This window comes from Corvus kubaryi, unplaced genomic scaffold (assembly GCF_017639235.1).
Source record: "Corvus kubaryi isolate FWS band 111438036 unplaced genomic scaffold, C.kubaryi_AGA036_p1.0 72, whole genome shotgun sequence".
Taxonomy (NCBI): Eukaryota; Metazoa; Chordata; class Aves; order Passeriformes; family Corvidae; genus Corvus; species Corvus kubaryi.
The window spans coordinates 5,768,767-5,786,788 of record NW_024582060.1 but is presented as its reverse complement, the minus strand read 5'-3'; the positions used below and the strand labels follow the sequence as shown (position 1 = coordinate 5,786,788).

The 18,022-nt window shown below is 38.8% G+C and overlaps 1 protein-coding gene across 20 annotated transcripts in view; it reads right to left on the bottom strand.

The window, feature by feature from the left end:
• The window catches only part of SOX5 (SRY-box transcription factor 5), a 609,758-nt gene that overhangs the window by 41,279 nt on the left and 550,457 nt on the right, over nucleotides 1–18,022 (bottom strand). For 19 of the 20 annotated variants that reach the window (XM_042050099.1, XM_042050094.1, XM_042050095.1 and 16 more), the window contains one exon: nucleotides 11,908–12,054. In XM_042050099.1, coding sequence (XP_041906033.1) covers nucleotides 11,908–12,054 — 147 coding nt within the window. The remainder of the gene's footprint in view (nucleotides 1–11,907; nucleotides 12,055–18,022) is intronic. The other variant, XM_042050091.1, reaches the window with a different exon arrangement.

Genomic DNA, 18,022 nt, shown 5'->3' with positions numbered 1-18,022 from the left:
TTTGTTTTTTTTTTTTTTTTTAATTGCCCATATTTAGAAAAGATGTTTTTCGACACCCCCCCCCCCCCCCCCCCCAACCCAGCTGTTGAAAACTTTAGAAGAAACAAGTCCAAAGACCTTGAAAGAAAAGATATTTCAAACAGCTTGGACAACTGGCAGGGGGCTAAGAAATTCCTTTTCAAAAAACACCTGTGCTTTCTCTGACTTTGGATATCTCTATGTAGCCTAGGTAGATTTTTCACTAAGAGAGGCAGCAAGTACAGCCCTATGAATATGTAGTGCAAAGATAACATATACTGTATTTATTTATAGATACACACAACTGCAACAAAAATGTCAAAATATGTTTTGCAACTGTAAATATGACCTGCTTGACAATTTGTTTTTCCAACTAATAGCTTTTCAAAAGAAAACTATCAACGCAAAGCTCATCTGTCTTTAATAGTTGCGTGCTATTAACAAAATCCTAGATCACTGAAATCAAAATGATTTTACAACCCAGTCTTGCTGGATATCTTTATGTTTCACCTCCTTTTAGCAGGAACATGAAATCTAATCAGCAGTTGCAGAAACTGGAGGGAGTTTAAGGTACTGTAGAGAATGTTCAAAGCCAACACATGCTCCTTCAGTAAATACTGCACTCACAGAAGAATTTGTTTAATATTTATACCCCATCCATGATCCCACATGTGGGGTCAACTACTTGAGAGAACACTTGTTGGGAATGGTTGGGAATTATTGCAGTCATGCCTTTTTTAATTGCTGATTCCTTAGGTCATGCCAAAGAGATTCAGTTTCAGTTCCTGACTTTCAAACAAACTTTCTCTGTGAATCTGAGTGAGTTGCTCCTCATCTAACCTTCTGTACATGGCCACTAACATCTTTGTGAAGTTATCATAAAATATCACCAAATATAAATTCTAGTGTTTTGCACAAGAGCACATGGCTACAGAAAGCAAAGGGTGAGCTCTTTGTCTCAATTCTCTTACAAAATTGGAGACAATACAACCTTTCACCTATGAAAAACGGTTTATTCTATGCAAACTGGGCATACATCAGACATGAAACTGCATGGGGACACCACCATTTTCAACTCTTTAAGTTTAGTAAGTACTATTGATATATATTTATATATCTTTATCTGTATCTCTCTCTATACATCTAGACATATATATACATATTGACCATACCTATTTCTATTATTATTTGCTGCTGAATGCAGAATACAAGCAGAAGAGTGTTGAAGAAATATTCAGCCCCCCTTGGTGCACAGACTTCAGATCCTGTTCCTGATTCACACCAGCAGAAATGAAACCACCATCAGGACCAGTATTGGGGCCAAATTGCTGGCAGGCACAATGAACCACTAATTGGTGGATTCATTAGTAAGACTCATAGTTTGTCCCCATGAGATGCTGAATACTTTCAGCTCCTTTCAAAACCTTGCATCTTAGAAATTAAAATTAACAACTGCAAACTAGTATTTTTGTTACACTGTAGAAACTCAGCAGGAATTTGAAGTCAGATCACAGGAATGCCAAAACTCTATTATGTAAAATTAGGCAGATTTTTATCTACCATTTCCCTGTTAATTCTGGAGAACACACATGCATCCACACACAATAGCTACTCCATGCTGTTCCTCAAGCCTAAAAAATTGGTTAAAATAGTTTTTGTAATGCTGAAAGAAGACAACTGCCTCACAAAATACCTTTCAAATCCCCCAGCACTACACTATTAAGACAAACCTATTCTTTTCAGACATATAACAAATGTCTATTTAAGAACACATCCAAATGCATTTCCATCACTCAGCCAGAACATTCACCTCCCAGAAGCTAACACTGTAAGAGATGGAAAGAGAGACAGAGAGAGAGAGAGAGAGGAGACCTTTAGTCCACCTACTGGCTTCACTGAAGGCAGTGAATCCAGCTCTAGCTCATTTCAAGTAGGTTCATCTGTGTCAAAGGTTACCCACGAGCTATTTCTTGATGATTTATAGCTGATGTCTACAGATCTCCTTTTATTTTAATGATGACTTCAATACAGATGTTAAGACATTCTTTGTCTTCACAAAAGTGTATGAGAGGGAAGTTGACATCTTAAAAAAGGAACTTCAAGAGACTGATTCGCTTTTTCTGAACAGGGCCATCAGCTCTGGGCAGTTTTTATATCTTATCAAGAAAAAAAAAAAGGAAAAAAAAAGCCCTCTTCATCCTTTTCTTACTACTTTTCTATACTAAAACTGCTATGTTTCTGTGACTTTTTCTCGGCACAAATCCTAGGGCATTGACTCAATGCTTATGTGACCAGTTAATTATCATCAAGACAAGACACTGGGACACTTGGTAAGCATAAGATAATTTTATCTCTTCACCAGTAATAACATATATTTATATAGCATTATTTTGCTCAGCTTGAGCCCAGAGCGATTTACAAAGCGAGTCCCAAAAGATTCCATCATGGGAATCCTTCCACCCAGCACTGAACCACAATCATTTGGGGGTGAGGAACAACAGCACAGGAAAAGCATTAGCAGGACATACTGCATCCATTTGAAATTTCAGATATCATGCTGGTGAAACTGCTGAGAGTTGTCCAAATGTGAGATTGTTTTTAACCTCAACATTAGTCTGCGTGTGTGAGTGTGCACAAGGTCTGTGTGTATGTATGTGTTGAATTCTCCTGACCCCATATTTGGTCTGTGCCTTTACAGAAATGTTGAAAGTATGGGCTATCTACCCATTTATGACAAATAATAAGTGGACAGAGATAAATTAATTCATCTCCGAGTTTTAATTGCAGACTCTATTTTCTGTGGACATTTGAAACTAGGATAAGAGCACGAAGAAAGGGGAAGAAGATCATTTCAGAGAAGACTAAGACTATTGGAAATAAGCACAAAAAGGGGTCATTCTGATCTGCAAGCAAAGCAGAAAAAAGCCAAGAGTTTTTATTAGCAGAGCTCAAGATTTACCAAGGCAACCAACAAGCTAAATTCAAAATATATTAACTTACAGCTGTAACCTGAAGCCTATACAGCTCTTAGCATGGCTAAAGATAAAAATAATCAGTGACCTGGAATGACTGCTCTCCCTGAGAGCTACCTTTCAAAAGAAAGAAATTCACAAGAACCCACACAACAAAAACACTCTCCCGAATTGCTACATACATATGTTTTCTTCCTGATTGTACACTGAATTAAAGCTGCTTTACTAATCCTGTCACTGTATTACTCCCCTTTCCAGTACACTGCTTTGCAGCTTTCTCTGGAGCATTCTGGAGATGAATAAATGCACCCCTGAAACTCAACTTTAGAAAGCTTTTTGTGCCAATTTTCCCATGGATATGTCATGTTGGGTTGTGTTTGTCACTGTGCAGCTCCTGCTGTGTTGTGTTAGCTGGAAGTCACATAACACGATGTGGCTTATCCATGACGTGAGATGTCACTGCCCGTCACGTCAGCTGAGAGCCTGTGACAAACTCCTGTGCTTCATCTCCACATACACACACAGGCCCCTTGCTTTGAATCCATAAGCAGGTGCTGACACAGCCACTCAAAAAAGTTGAAGGAACACTAATAACTTATGAAATAACTCAAAAGTTACAATACTTCTGTAACATTGTGATTCAAAATTGAAAAACTTTCTCTGCACTGTTCCCATTAGAGACATGGTCTTCCCCTCCATGCACTCCATGTGTCAACATACTCAGAAATCTTTTATCAAACACTTTTTTTCTAAGATTTTTTTACCAGTTCTGGCAATAGCTTATCTTTTCTTTAAAAGCAGCAGGGAAAATGTAGCAACTTGAAATGAAACAAACAGAAACTAAACTCATTCATTAGCACAAAAGGTGCACATTTGAATTCACAGTCTGACAGCATTAATGGATAAAGACACATGATCAAAACTGAAATTTTAAACTGGTTTCATATGTTAAATCCTGTCAAATTACACAAAAATCCAAAGTGGTTTGTTGTATCAGCTTGTCTGCCTCAGATGATCTTTGGATACTCCCGAATGTTCTCTCTGGATACTGCTGAAGCACTTTACTGGGAGATTCTACTAGTAAAAAGTCTAATTCTGCTGTGAAGTATTTATGCCTTAGCAGAATTGTCAATATGAAATCTTCTATGATTTGAGACTGAAAATTAATTCCACTTGAATAAAATAGTAACTCACAGATTAATTTTCTTAGCTGCTTTCCAAGCCTTTGAGATACACTTATACCAATCTCTAAATTTCAGGCACGACAACGTGAAGCTTTTTTTTAAATGAAATTCTTACATACTCACAAGACTTCAGGACCTTGGACCTTAAGGAAGCTATCCATTATAAAATCACAACACATAGCCACACTACATTGAAAAATATGTGTACTCTAAAGTGATGCTTTCCACATAAAGTCTCTGAATCCCTCTTTTGCAACAGCTCATTTTACACTGAACAATTCAAACTGCATTCTGTACAACAAATGTGTAGTTCCAAGAAACCTGAGCAAAACAGTTGCCAAACACTTCAAATAAATCTAAAGTTAATACTAATCTAAAAGAAACTGTCTTGTTGAATTTGAAAATAAAACAGATTTTTCCACTCTGCTGCTAAATTTTGCTTCTCTTCAGCTATCCACAGCTACCACGGATTAGAGATTAAAATGTTTCAGATTAAAATATTTTTGGAGCTCCCTTGTTACATGATTATCATTTAGCTGTGGGTACAGGAATACTTACTGCAAAATGTATTTCTTTGCTGCTTAGTTTGAATTTCATTCTGTCAGAACATGTCAAGAGGAGCTAATTTCAAATCTAGCATGTAGCGTGGATACAAACCACCCTTCTGCAGACAAAACAAGCAGTTTCTGGAAGCTGTCAGACTGATCATACTAGAACTTGATTCAATCACCTCAGAATTTCCCTTTCTATGTTGAAAAGGAGTTCTACATTTGGTAAAAGGTGGCTACACTGCTGTCCACTACACAAGCCTGCCAACACAGCCTCTGCAATTTTTTTTCACTATTAATGCACACAATGAAATACTCAAACACTTAATCCAAAGCTGCAAAAGGGAAGATTTAATTCCTGATGTGAAGTATCTGGTTCCTTTCTAGAAGTATCTGGGAGAGTGAGAGTTCTCTGCTCTGTTTCAAGCTCTCTCCTAATCCATGAAGTACGTACTGCTACACTACTATCACTTGCACAAGCCTGTGCTCCTGGAATAAACATACCCCTTGATTTAGAAACTCTTAAGAGCTCAGAATCTAAAAACCAAATATCTGGAATAAGGCATGACCTTTAATAAGAATTTCATATTCTGAAGGAAACTATACATTAATCTGATATTGGCATAACTTCCTGGTTTGTTATCTATATTTTAACTTAGAGCAAATATTGGTCCCTCATCTTTTCAGTGCTGCTACACTCAGCAGCCCCCAGTGAAGACTGATACACCCCAAGCTAAACTTAATGTATTTCTCCTCATGGCTGCTTCCCCTCCTTCAGCATAAAGACTTTCTTCTAAACATTTTTCAACTCTCCCCACAGATCAAGGCCACCCAAATGTAAGGAGTATCAGCAAAAACCACTGCAACCAAAATTTTTTCTCGTTTTCGTTATGCAGCTCCAGATTGCACACTCTCCTAAAACCCTTTTACTGCCATTTTTAGGACTTTATGGACAACTGGCAACATCAGCTCAACAGCTCTCTCAGTGACATTAAAAACCCCTTGACTTTGTGACACTGTTTTCTTATTTGGGACTAATACAGTTTCTTCTTGCTCTTTCTCATTCAAGCTCTTCCTTCCAACTGACAGAAAATGGGCAGTTCTGTCAAAAAGCTTTTGAAAAGTTAATGCTCAGTATTTCTAAGTAACAGGGTAAGACACTGAGCAGAAACCAAACGCCAAATCCCAGCACTCCTAAACAGTGAGGGATTCTGGAACTGAACCTGAGTTTAGTAACAGCCTCCTGAAAGTCACAGTGCCTGCTGGAATACCTTGGTGTTCAGTATGAAGCCAATGATGTGGATCATTTAAACAAAAATAATAAGAACTACCAGCTGCTGCCCATCCCACCAATTTTATTTATTTATACCAGGTGTAGAAGGCATTAACAGCAAAGAACAGCAGTGAAATAGTACGGACACAGTGCTTGTTTTTTACCACTTTGCTTTACACCTCTGTTGTTCCCTGTCTGATTTCTGAGGACCTCTCTTTCAGGAATAAAGCAGTCTTGCTTGATTTGTGTATCTCACTTTTGTTTTGTGATCAGAGATTTTGGATGGTTTTTTTCCCCCCTTTTTGTTATATTTTCTTCTGAGTTTTCATTATAAAAAATGCCAGCTGAGCCTGACAAGGGTTAACTGCCTGGCAACTTTGCTTGTGAGACATGCTCATGCCAGAGAGACATGACAGCAGGAAAGAAGAGCTGTGGACAGTTAATCTGAAAAAGCATCCTAGGAGCCCCTCCATGTATCTAATTTATTTTTAGGAAAGTAAGGAGGGGTGTTAGGCAGGCAGAATGCTGTGCAAGTCCCTACTACTGCTGCTGCTGTTTAGATACTGCTATTAACATTACTTTTAATGTTTGGAACACATTCGCTATGTTAGAAAAGCACCTTACGAAGTTCCATTAATACCCATCCTTTCACTGTGCTCCAGAAAATGGTTTAAAAAGTCATTGTTTATATGCCTGCATGTCATATATAGGAAGAAGAGCAAGGAAGAGGAAAACAGCTTCAAAGATTCCGTCACCAACTCCACATTTTACTATTTAGGATCAAAAGCATGGGCAGCAAATGAGAAAGGCTTCCAGGTAAAGAGATTATTAACTACAAGAATGGAGAGAGAGATTGAAGAAAGAGCATAGCACGGATGAGGTCTCAGTTTACAGCTCCCTACTCATCACTGCATCTGTACTGTAAACTTTTCCTTGATTATCTTATAGCTATTTCTGACCTGTTTGATGCACCGGCAAGGGGATTGGGAATGCAATCACTGAAAAATGTTTTGGATGTACTGATGTAGAATATTCTAGTGCTAATTGTTATTCCGGTGCTGAAAAGATTAATAGATTAATTTAGCAAGGATTTTTTTAAAATCAGTAGCATATAAAGAATCGTGTCCAGCCTGGAAACTCTCAAAAATAGAAGAGCTTGCAAATGTTGGAGATAAAACTTCTTTAAATATAGCCTCAGTGTTTTATCAGGGATGCTGTGTCTTACATCACTTTAATGAGAACTGCTGCCCTTCACTCTAAAATACCTCAGTACTCTAATGAAAATAAAGATGCCTTAATTTCCTGTTGCTTGGACAGGCCTTCAGCAGCTGCTGAGCTCTCCAAAGAGGACAAGGACTGCCATGAGTATTTGGGGCCTAACATGTGCCACGGGTTAGTTTCAGACAGGTTCCTCTTTTCTACTCTTCAAGGATAAGAATTTGTCCTCATCCAACACAATCATGCCCTTTGATCACCTGTACACAGCCATTTTAATATTTTAATGTAAATTAAATGCTTTCCTTTAACATGTTCAAAAACGGAAGCTCTTACAAGGGTACAAGGAATCTGTATGTCTACCTTTCAGCCAGGCTTCTGCCATAGCGAGAGTCATGTGGCAAGTGAGCTGATGCAGCTGTGCACACAAAGGAGACTAATGTTTTCCCCAAGATCTCCCCAGGATAAAATTCCACATTCTGCACCATCATTTGAAAGGGAGAGATGACAGAAAGGGAGACAAATGCACCCGACTTAACATGGCTGCTTAGGGTAGTCATCTAAAATGAAGTTCAAGTCAACAATTTGCCTGAAGTAGAATCAGAAATATCATATAGATGAGTTTTACGGGCCTTTTTACCATTTCAGGGTTTTTTTCTTCTTTCCTTCAGATATTTTCCTTTTTGTTTTCCACTATATTTTTATCTTGAGTTAAGAAAGCTTTCCTACTAAAACTAGGTAGTCCCATCATCAGTTTTGACTGGCACAGGAAAATCCACAACCAGCTCCCCATAGTTTACTTATTTTTCCTAGTAACATAACCTGTGGTATGCCTGAATTAAAATGCCCATTTCCAAAGGCTCTTATTCTTTATTTTTTCCCTGGTCTTGCATGGACTTGGTAAGAAAGTCACCAGTGACTCGGCTGTAGTTCCCTGACCTTCCCTGGATGAGAATGGAGCAAGCACACCTTGCTCCCTTTCTATCCTTCACATACTATAACCAGGATGCAAGACACAGATGGTGCACGTGGCAGCAAATGTAGCACCATCAGCAGACACTCCTCAAAAATGGAAGAAGTTCTTCTGGAGAGACTCTGGCCATCTTAAGGCCAATCTGTTCAGCCCTAAAACTTTCAAAGGCCATTTACTTGTAGCCTATAGGTGACACGAAGAAAATTCCATTAGAAGTGTTCACTTTGGTGATCAGATAATGTGAAACTAAAGCACCCTCTTCAGTTAAAGATTCAGATCGATATTTGTCTGAATATTGTAGCTGAGGAGAATCTGATTGTGTATATCCAGCTGCTTACTGCTGTTTCTGGCTTGTCTGAAACACATTTCCTTTCCTTGTCACAACTCCCAGGTGCTACTGCTGAGTAAATGTAACATCACTGCCAGAAGTATTTGAATAAAACAAAAAAAAAATTGATTTGGACAATTTGTGTGCTCTTGTCATTGATGGAGACACAACTGTGAGTAGGGTTAGGGCTGAGGTCATAACAAGGTTAAAAGAAAAGCGCCCAGGAATTCTCTCCTGTCACATTTCACACTGAATTGCTCCTGTTTTACAGAAGATGCTACAGACAATGCATTGTGCTCCATTAAATATGGGGAATAGTTTAGCTACATTTACAAGCTACATTGAAAATTCACTCTAGAATTACTGCACTTGAGAGGTTACATGGAAAGGGCTAGAATATTGCAGCATGCGGGCACTAGATACTATATTTATCCATGACACATAAAAAGCCAGAAACAAAGGCAGGAATGAACAGGGCCCTGATAAGTGAGGGTGAAGTTGCTGTCCTTATGCAAGGGTGTAAAGCACCTCATCTGAAGCCAGCGAAGACTGGAGCTATCAGGTGAGAGTCCTGGTAGCATGGTAAAGGTCACTGTTCAGATAAGCATAGTGTCTAAAACATTGCTTTATTTTATCTTGTGCATGGGCCTGTACAAGCAAGAGGCTTGAAATGAATCACGAGATGGGCTGGAAAGTTATTCTGCCTAGTCATTATCTGCACCTCTGCATGTTCTCTCCTATTTGCTTGGGAGCCTGCAACCACCTTCAACACCCAGTGGGGCAGTATGCAGCATTTACATGATCAAAAGCAAAATGTGCTTAAGACAGACTTTGGAAATCCAGCACAATTTGGCAAACTTCAAAGATAGTTGCCTTTCAAACGGGTTGTGGAGGAGGCCTTGGTAAATTTGAATGGTATGATTAGCATACCGGCTGTTTTAAAAAACTGCTCAAGAAGAAGCTGTGTTAAAATCCATTTCCGCAAGACACATGCATTTTTCTTTTGGACACGCTCCACTAGCTCCGTTTCTTAAATCAGTTTTTCTGGCATGGATTTCTTCTTGGAAGAATGTACGACACCAGCTCAGTTTTCTAACCAAAACTTGACAGAATGTGTGCAGTACAGCATAATGGCATCTCTACTTCATGGCTTCCTAAAAGTTACAGTACTGAACCCTCGGAAGTGAATTTGACTATTCCAGGTCACATCTGCTGAAAGGCAAGCAAGATGACAGGAGATGCCAGGGTAGTCTGTCCAGCACAGTTCAAACACTGGTGAGGGCCACTGATAAAAGGTTTGCCAAAACAGGAGTTGCCAAGGTCTTAAAGGAGTTTCAGGGATGTTTTCAAGTCTTACTAGGTTTAAAGGATGATCCTTGGCAAGCTCCCCCTGATGCTTCTCAGCATTTCCAGAGCCAACAGTTGTTCCATCTGCTGCTGAGGCTGACTTTGAAGAATCCTTGCAAAGAGCAGCACACTAACTTTAACATTACACAAGAGAAGAAAAAGCCACAGCTTTTCAGAAGTGACCTAGATGTTTGCCAGTAGCTTGACACACTCTCAGGTAAGGCTGTCTCCTTGTCTCCAAACACTTGAGCGTATTACCAAAGCTGTGCCAGTGTAAACTGTGGGCTGAAAATAGAGATTCAGTAAACAGCATCTATTGAAAGCTGTTCTAAGGCATTAACTATTCATCTGTGGAGGACTGATGTACATTAAGAGTGAGAAAGATCACTACAAACTAACTTCAGGAATCAAATTGCTAATGGGGATTTAAAAAAAAAATTTTAAAAATGGCTGTGAAACTCAAGACATATTCCCTGATGACAGTTAGAAAAATTAAATATAAAAAAAAAAAAATCGGCAAACAAAATAAACTTTTGGAGCTGTTGAACACAAACAAGCTTTGAAAAAGCAAAGAAAGGTCCACACAGACACAAACAAAGGTGTTTACTTCCAACACATAAGCTTCAGTTTCTGCCATTGTGATGGATTTGCCAGTGTGTTTTCTGAGCCACTGCACTATTGTGTAAGCTTTATTCTAATTACTGTAGGCTCTAGAAAGGTTTCTTTATTGTTTAGTATTATAAATAATTGTGCTTCCAGGCTGGGGTGCAAAGCTCAGAACAGCACTTGCACAACAGCTCAGGCAGGTCAGGTGACCTTTCTCCAATTCCCATCTCTCTGGTGCTGAGGACAGACAAAGTGATATGTCTGTCATACACCATTACCATTAGAACAGAATCTTGTTCTTTTATTACAACTGAACTCCGCCGGATTTCTCAGCAGGAATGCTAAGTGAAATCAATGTCTTGGATTTCCAGGCTGAGCTTGGAGGTCACAGCCACTCTATCATTTCTCAGCATTATCCCTTCTCTTTCTCTCCCACTCTCTCAGAGCCTCCAACTGGCACACAGCAGATTGAAAACAGCATGCAGCACAGGGCTTACACTGCACAATTTTACAGCCTTTTGGAGCCCCCTTCCTTTCCTTTTGGCCCACTTTTTTAGTTTATTTTTTTCCCCCACTTTGCAAAATAAGTTTTGTTTGTCTCCTACAGAACTGCAAGCCAAAGGCACTGGAACACCTAAAAATATGAAAAAGCAATAAAACATGGGAGAGAACAGAGATGATCTTGACAGCTGTGAGTTAAAAATGGTTATGCTCGATATTACCAGCAGATATGGCAGGCCTTGTAATCCTGCAATTGCCACAAAATACACACTGTGCCCCTCAGATCTCATCAGAAATTCTCCTGCTGCACAGGAGAAGCAAAATCAACATCGAGATTTTAAGTGTAGGAGATCTCACAAGCTGCCAGCCACACACAAAACCCCCCTTGTAAAGTGCAAAAACTTGCTAACCAAACACTTTTTAAAAAACCCAAAACCCAACAATCTACCATCAAGCACTGCTTTGTGAGTTCTTGCTCTAAGAGAAGAGACCAAGCCAAGGAAAAGCCACAGGAAGTCAGAAAGGAGAGAGGGAAGAGACAACCTAAAGCTTGATTCATCAACACAGCAGCTACTGATTTCAAGCCATGTCTTTCATTCTTTCAACATGTATCTCACTGAGCTGACAATGGTATTATTTATTTGTCTGGTTATTTTTAATCTGTGCTGCTTTACTGTTAGGGTAAAAACAAGACACTACTGTCAATTCAAGGAATCTCTCCTGACATGATAAAAGGACATGGACAGCATGCTAGAGGGCACCAACAAAAAGGAAGGACACATTTTTATCAAGCTCTTGCTGTCACCTAAATAGGACTGCTTTCTCCCTGCATTCCTTAGCTAAATTCTTCCTAGATGTTTTGCAACAACCTCCTCCCATTTCAGGGAGACATCCTGGAAACAGAGCTGCCTGCAACTGAGAGGCACAGGCCTGGTACAGTACCTTGCTTTTGGGTGGAGGGCTGTTTGTGCTCTTGTCTGTGTGGATGCTGGTAGGGGACACGGCAGCACCAAGGTTCCCCTGGGGAATGCCAGGAATCTTGCCTCCCGGAGACACTTGCATCGCAGCAAGTTGGGCAGCATACAACTGCTGGAAAAACAGAACAAAAAGAAAAGAAAAAATTGGGGTGAGGTGGAAGACAAGAGAGACATCATAAATAAATAAATAAGCTTCCCAAAACTTCTGCTACTGCAGATGATACATTTTCCTTCCAATGGGTATTTTTTATTTAGCACATGTATGTTTCAAGACATCAACTGTCATCTTCTCTTTTGTGACTCATTCCTCCAGGGATGAACAAGAGACGTCACCATGACGTCCCAGCTTCCCTGTGTGTCCAGGGATTCAAAACAGGGAACAGAAGCTAATGCTCATGGTTTGCCTGAGCTACTGGACAATCTTCCCTTTCCTGAGGCATAAAGGCATTTCCACCAGTAATATGCATCAACCCCTGTGAAACACATATACTGTTTGATATGATGGTCTCTGTGCTACTATTTTATGTTTCTTTATTTGCTGTATTTTTCCTGTTTTCCCAGGCTGTAAGGTGTTTGGGACACGGAACGTCAAAATTTTATTTAGTAATTACTGTGAGAGTCCACTCTCAGTTGGGTTGTGGGGAACCACTAGAGTCAATACAAATATACACATATCAGTGGTACTGTCCATTAACTATTAGAAGCCCCAATTAATTCTGAGAACCCTTTCTGTGATAGATGCAATGCAGACACAGAGTGGAAATGTTTTTCTCTTCAAAACTAAACCAGTAAGGCACTTTAGACACATATTTTATTATTAACATGTGAATACTTATAATTACAGTCATCTGTTTAAAGTTAAGCACTACAGTAAGAGTTTAAGGGACAGAGGTCAAAAGCAGTTAGAAAGGGGGCAAACTAGAAGTGCCTGGAAGCTCCCCTGACCTCCTAAAAAAAACATGGAGAAAAAAACCATGGTGGGCAGGAGAAGCAACAATTGTTGCTGCTTTGTGAACAGGGAGGAACTCCCAAGTCAGAAGCCGAAGAGAGCAGGAATGTACTAACAAAGGCTTTCCCTCCTCAGCCCCAGCATCCTTTTCCAGGACTCGCACTAGTGCTGTGTGAGTGACTAGTGCTGTGCAATACATGTGTAACACTGAACAAAGACACTCTCTGCCTGCAGATGCTAACAGAGCTTCTAAGATGCAGTACGACAAGGGATAACATGCAGAAATATGGAACTGGATGTGAAAAAAACAGGGTGGCTTCAATATGACTAAGTCTACAAATTCTTGTTGGTAGTGCTGAGTTGTTTTGATGTTGTTTCTCACTTAATTTTATATGCTGATAGACGAACTAAGGTTGGAGGGCACAAAGAAATGCCATCCCAAACCATCACGTCTGAAAGAGGAGTATGAGGATTAATTTCATGATTATGCTACATGGATCTGTGCAAAAGGTGCAGAGACATTGCTAATATGAGCTCACAGTACATAAGCCCTTAACTTGATCAAATGGGCAAGACTTACTGCTCTGAATCTTGGACAACCCTGGGCATTGTCTCATGATTCCCTGTACAAACTCTTCCCTTTGCTGGTGCACAGTCCTAGCCCTTTCACACAGCTAAAAGCAGCTCACTGCTCTTTTAAGTGTAATCAGACACCAAGTTTTTACTTGTTTCTTTTTCACTCTATTATTTTCAGGCTCACTATTATTTTCAGTTTTGAATCCTTTTTATTTCTTTACTCTACTTGGATCACTGCTTGACCCTTATTTTTCTGTACTTCTTAATCACCATTTATCCATCCCATTCTGCTTAGTCTCCCTCTCTTTCCCTATCATCCATTAATTCATCTGCTCTGTTTTAGCCTTTTCCTCATATTTATTTATTCGTTTATTCTATGTGTTACCCCCAGTGAGTCTGAGCCAAATAGATGCAAATCAACTACAGATAAAGTAATCAAAAACAATCCAGCTCCAAATAAGTCACAGATTCAAATGCATGTATTTATCAGTTGAAGCTCATATCCATTGATTCTTTCTAAAGAAGCCCAAATTCTGCAGGGAGAAAGGAACAAGGTCTCTGTGAACTAGGGAAGAACTACAGCAGGCAGTTCAATGAAAACCAAGCCAGCATTATGTATGAATTAATATATCAGAGGGGCAATTGTTGTTAAAGAAATAGGATACATGATTAGAGAACAGCTCAAACATAATGGGACTCTGGAGCTGACAGAGCAGATCTATGGAAAGCTTTTCCTTTTCTTTTGCTCCCTCGTGAAAAAATGACAAAACAAATTTAGGAAACTATGGGAAAAAGACAAAAGAAAGTCAAATGGCCATTAGGCAGGAAAGGTTCAAGCTTGCTGCTACTCTGTAGATTAGATATCAGAGAACATGTCTAGTCCACATAAAAATAACACAGTCATTTTGGACACTTGGCAGTCCTGAGCGAACTGGAGATTACTGACAGGCCATACAGGGCCTGCTGAGGACTGAGCTTTACAGAAATTTCTGTGTGGGGAAGACTTTTCCAAATGAATCTTCATCCAAAGATGGAAACACAAGAACTAAACTACATTAAATACATGCACAACATGGTGTCCAAGAATCTGCACATCTTACACCTTCCAGTGGTCTCTGAGCAATGGCTGGAAGCCGGTTCCTCCTCACAGTACTATCATCAGCCACCTTTCTGACAATGTATGCAGACTAAATAAGCACTGGGAATGTATTTTTCTATGCAACAGCCCAGAAGAAAGCCCTATTTTCAGGTGAAAAATGGAATATATGGAATTTCAAATGCCTTATTCTCACTTCAGGGATGGACACACCTGAAGAGAAATGAAACACACAGTATGGTGTGGAGTAACCTGGAAGGAGGGGTGAAAGAAAATCTATAAAGCCTTCATTCATGCTTTGTAAAACCTTCTGTCCCCCTGTTATCAGATTCAACATCTCACCTCAATTTGATTTATTTTGAGAATTAAAACCAAACATTAATCAAATTTTATAAGAGGTCCCTTGTTAGAGTCCTCTCTTAAAAGTCTCTGTCTGCAACACAAACCAACTATTCTGCAGAAAAAGCAGTATCAGGCCCAGCTCTAAAATGAAAAGCGTAAGTTTATGAAATTGCAAGAGTTTGAAACCTATTTAGCCAGTAAGATTGCCCCTGTGTCACCCTCCCATTTCAAAAACTGGAAAGAAATACACAACATGCAGCGCATTTCTTAGACTTTCACTATTTTTGAGCTTTTGCATTATTGAACTTGTCTATTCATATTCAGATGTTTCAGGACATGATGATCTCTAGCTCATACCCAAGGAAAGGGCAATGGTGTGACCAAGTGCTGTGAAACAAGATGGCTAAATGACAATAATTTGTGCATTCATTTCATAGACAAACTGAACTCCAACAAAAGAACATTTCTACCTCTGCTTCCATACTGGCTTCAGATTTTGGAACAATGAATAAATCTCTGTAGAAATATTCAACTATCATCTAAAATGTACCCCTATATCATATACAGTAATGAAACCAAGACCTCAAAAAGTGCAAGGAAAATGATGTTATTCTGTATCACTCCTGTAATACACTGAGTTTGAGCCTCTTAATTTTTACCCCAAACAGAGACTGGCTAAGGCATTTCCACCACCATCAGCTAACCTAAAGATTCAATGTCAAATTCTAGCACTCTAGGAGGTCATTTTGCTGCACCTCATACAGGACTTCTTATCTATATGGTCTTGATTGGTTTATTGTGACCAAGGCATTCAGTTGCAATCAATAAAGCACTATTGCTTTAGGCAGGTTTATTTTTGCTACACATAATAAATAAGGATAATATTCTGAATTTAAAAAGATAGATAATACTTCTTCAAGAAGGCAGAATTGGGTTTCTGAAAAAGCAATTAAAAAGTAACATCTATTGTTTGTTTATAACTAAATGACTACGTTTAGGCTCCCCTGCCCATATGCAATATTGCATGTTTTGTTAATGTTTTCTCATTAACCTCTTATGAAAATCTGTATGGAAGCAAAATCATCAGAAAAAAAGCACAATTTGATACACTTTAAAATAAGCAGGAGGTATCGTTAATTTTTTAATGCTGTCTCTCTATTCTTAAGGTATTAAACAAAAAATCCCCTTTCTCCCTAGGTCACCACCTAAACCATTTATAATTCTTCCAATATATTAAGTAGAAATATTCAGCTGAACTCTCTAAATTGACTAGTTCTAAGACCTCTTGGCTTGATGACTCTGTAGTACATCAACAGCAAAGCCTTAAGGTTAGGCCAGCTTTGAAAACTTTCCCCTTGGGCATTGTTGTTACACGTTAACAATGCTCATTACTGCTTGGAGGGTACACTAAAAATGAATTCTTGTTCTATTAACACAGAAAATGAGAATGAGATTTAATAGCAGTTTTAAAAAGGGTTGAACAAAGTGCTAGCAATTACACAGGCAGAAATAGTTGATTCAAGCACCTATAGGCATTTGGATTACAGTATTATCTCTTATTAAAATATTTTTATTAGTGAACAGTGGAGATTAAGAGCTGTTATTAAAAAAACACAGAGAGAGACAGGTGGTACTGGGAACTGAATCAGCTGCTGCAATAAATTTGTTTCTGATAAAGTGCTTTTTCAGTGAAGATACCACAGCGATGAATTTACAAACCACTGTGCCTGAGTGTTTTAACTGTTGACTGATCCACCACTTCAATTTCTTTGTCATTCTGAGACCCATCATTAAAAATATACACATGAATGGCCTTCCTCTTTGTTTTTTTTGCATAATCAGGGGTGGGGGGGAGGGAAATGGTATAAAATGAGACTCACTCAGAATACATGAATTTCATTTTTCTTTACCTCAAAATTTATGCTTATATAAGGCATGAACACTTTGATTAAGGCAAACAGAATTAATTTTGAATCTGTTCAGGTGGTTTTTCTGTTGAAAAGGGAATTCACCTAAAGCAAACATTTGACATACATCCTACTGTAAGACGGGTTTTTAAAAGTACTAGCAACATAGATAAAAGCTACAGAAATTAGAATTAAAGCATTAGTGATTGGTAGCAATGCTTGCTAGATATTCTACAAAAATGTCTTCATTTATGTATTTGAAAGGTAGAAATGCCAGATTTTATTTTTGTCTGAGTTTCCTTCAAAGACTGTTAGTCAAACATTTCAAAGGCACATGCTAATTTGTACATTCAAACTTCAGCAAAAGCTTTTAAGTGCCCCCTGTTTGCATCAGATGGGAGATTTGCGGAAAACAAAGATAATATTTGAACACAAAGACAGTAAGCACCTTTAAAAACTTGCCCAAAGACCCTATTTCAAGGTGAATTTGCTAACTTTCACTTTGGGATAATTTCAGATAATAACAATAGAGCTTGAGATCCTGAAATGCACTTAAAAGTATTTTGGTGCACTTGGGATTTATTTTATTTTGCTTTGTTCCACAGAATTCTGAACAGAGTGGAGAATTATTACTGTTCCACCTAACATTTGCCTTTATCACAGCCAATTCCTACAAGAAAGTGCCCTGCTCCCAGTGCTGAGGCATGCAGAGACTCCCTGTGGCAGCAGACCTTGCCTGGACTAATGTTTCCTTTACTCACCAAGCAAAAAATAGCAAGCTGGATGAATTCACCCCAAAATTGTGGACCACAGAGAGGTTAGAGAAAATACACTAAATGTTGAAAAGCTGCTCTGCTCCTTCCCACGGCCTCAAAACCCAGCTAATTTTCTTTGAAAACTCCCATCCTGGATATGCTCTGCATCTAGCCTAAGGGCAGAAGACAGGTAAGTAAACCACGTATCAAGGAACAATAATAAATATTAGAAAGTTAAGACCGGGCTAGTTAATAGATAATTAATACACTGTGTTTAATCAGAGAGCATTGGTGACACTTGGAGGAACTGCCTAGAAAAATTTTGACTCATGATGTCTCAGTCAAGATCAGATGTGTTTTATGAAGGTTAACTTCAAACAAAATTTATTGTGCTCAATAATATTTTACATTTTGTTTTGTCAGACTAGACAATATAACGGTCTCTCTAGCCTTAA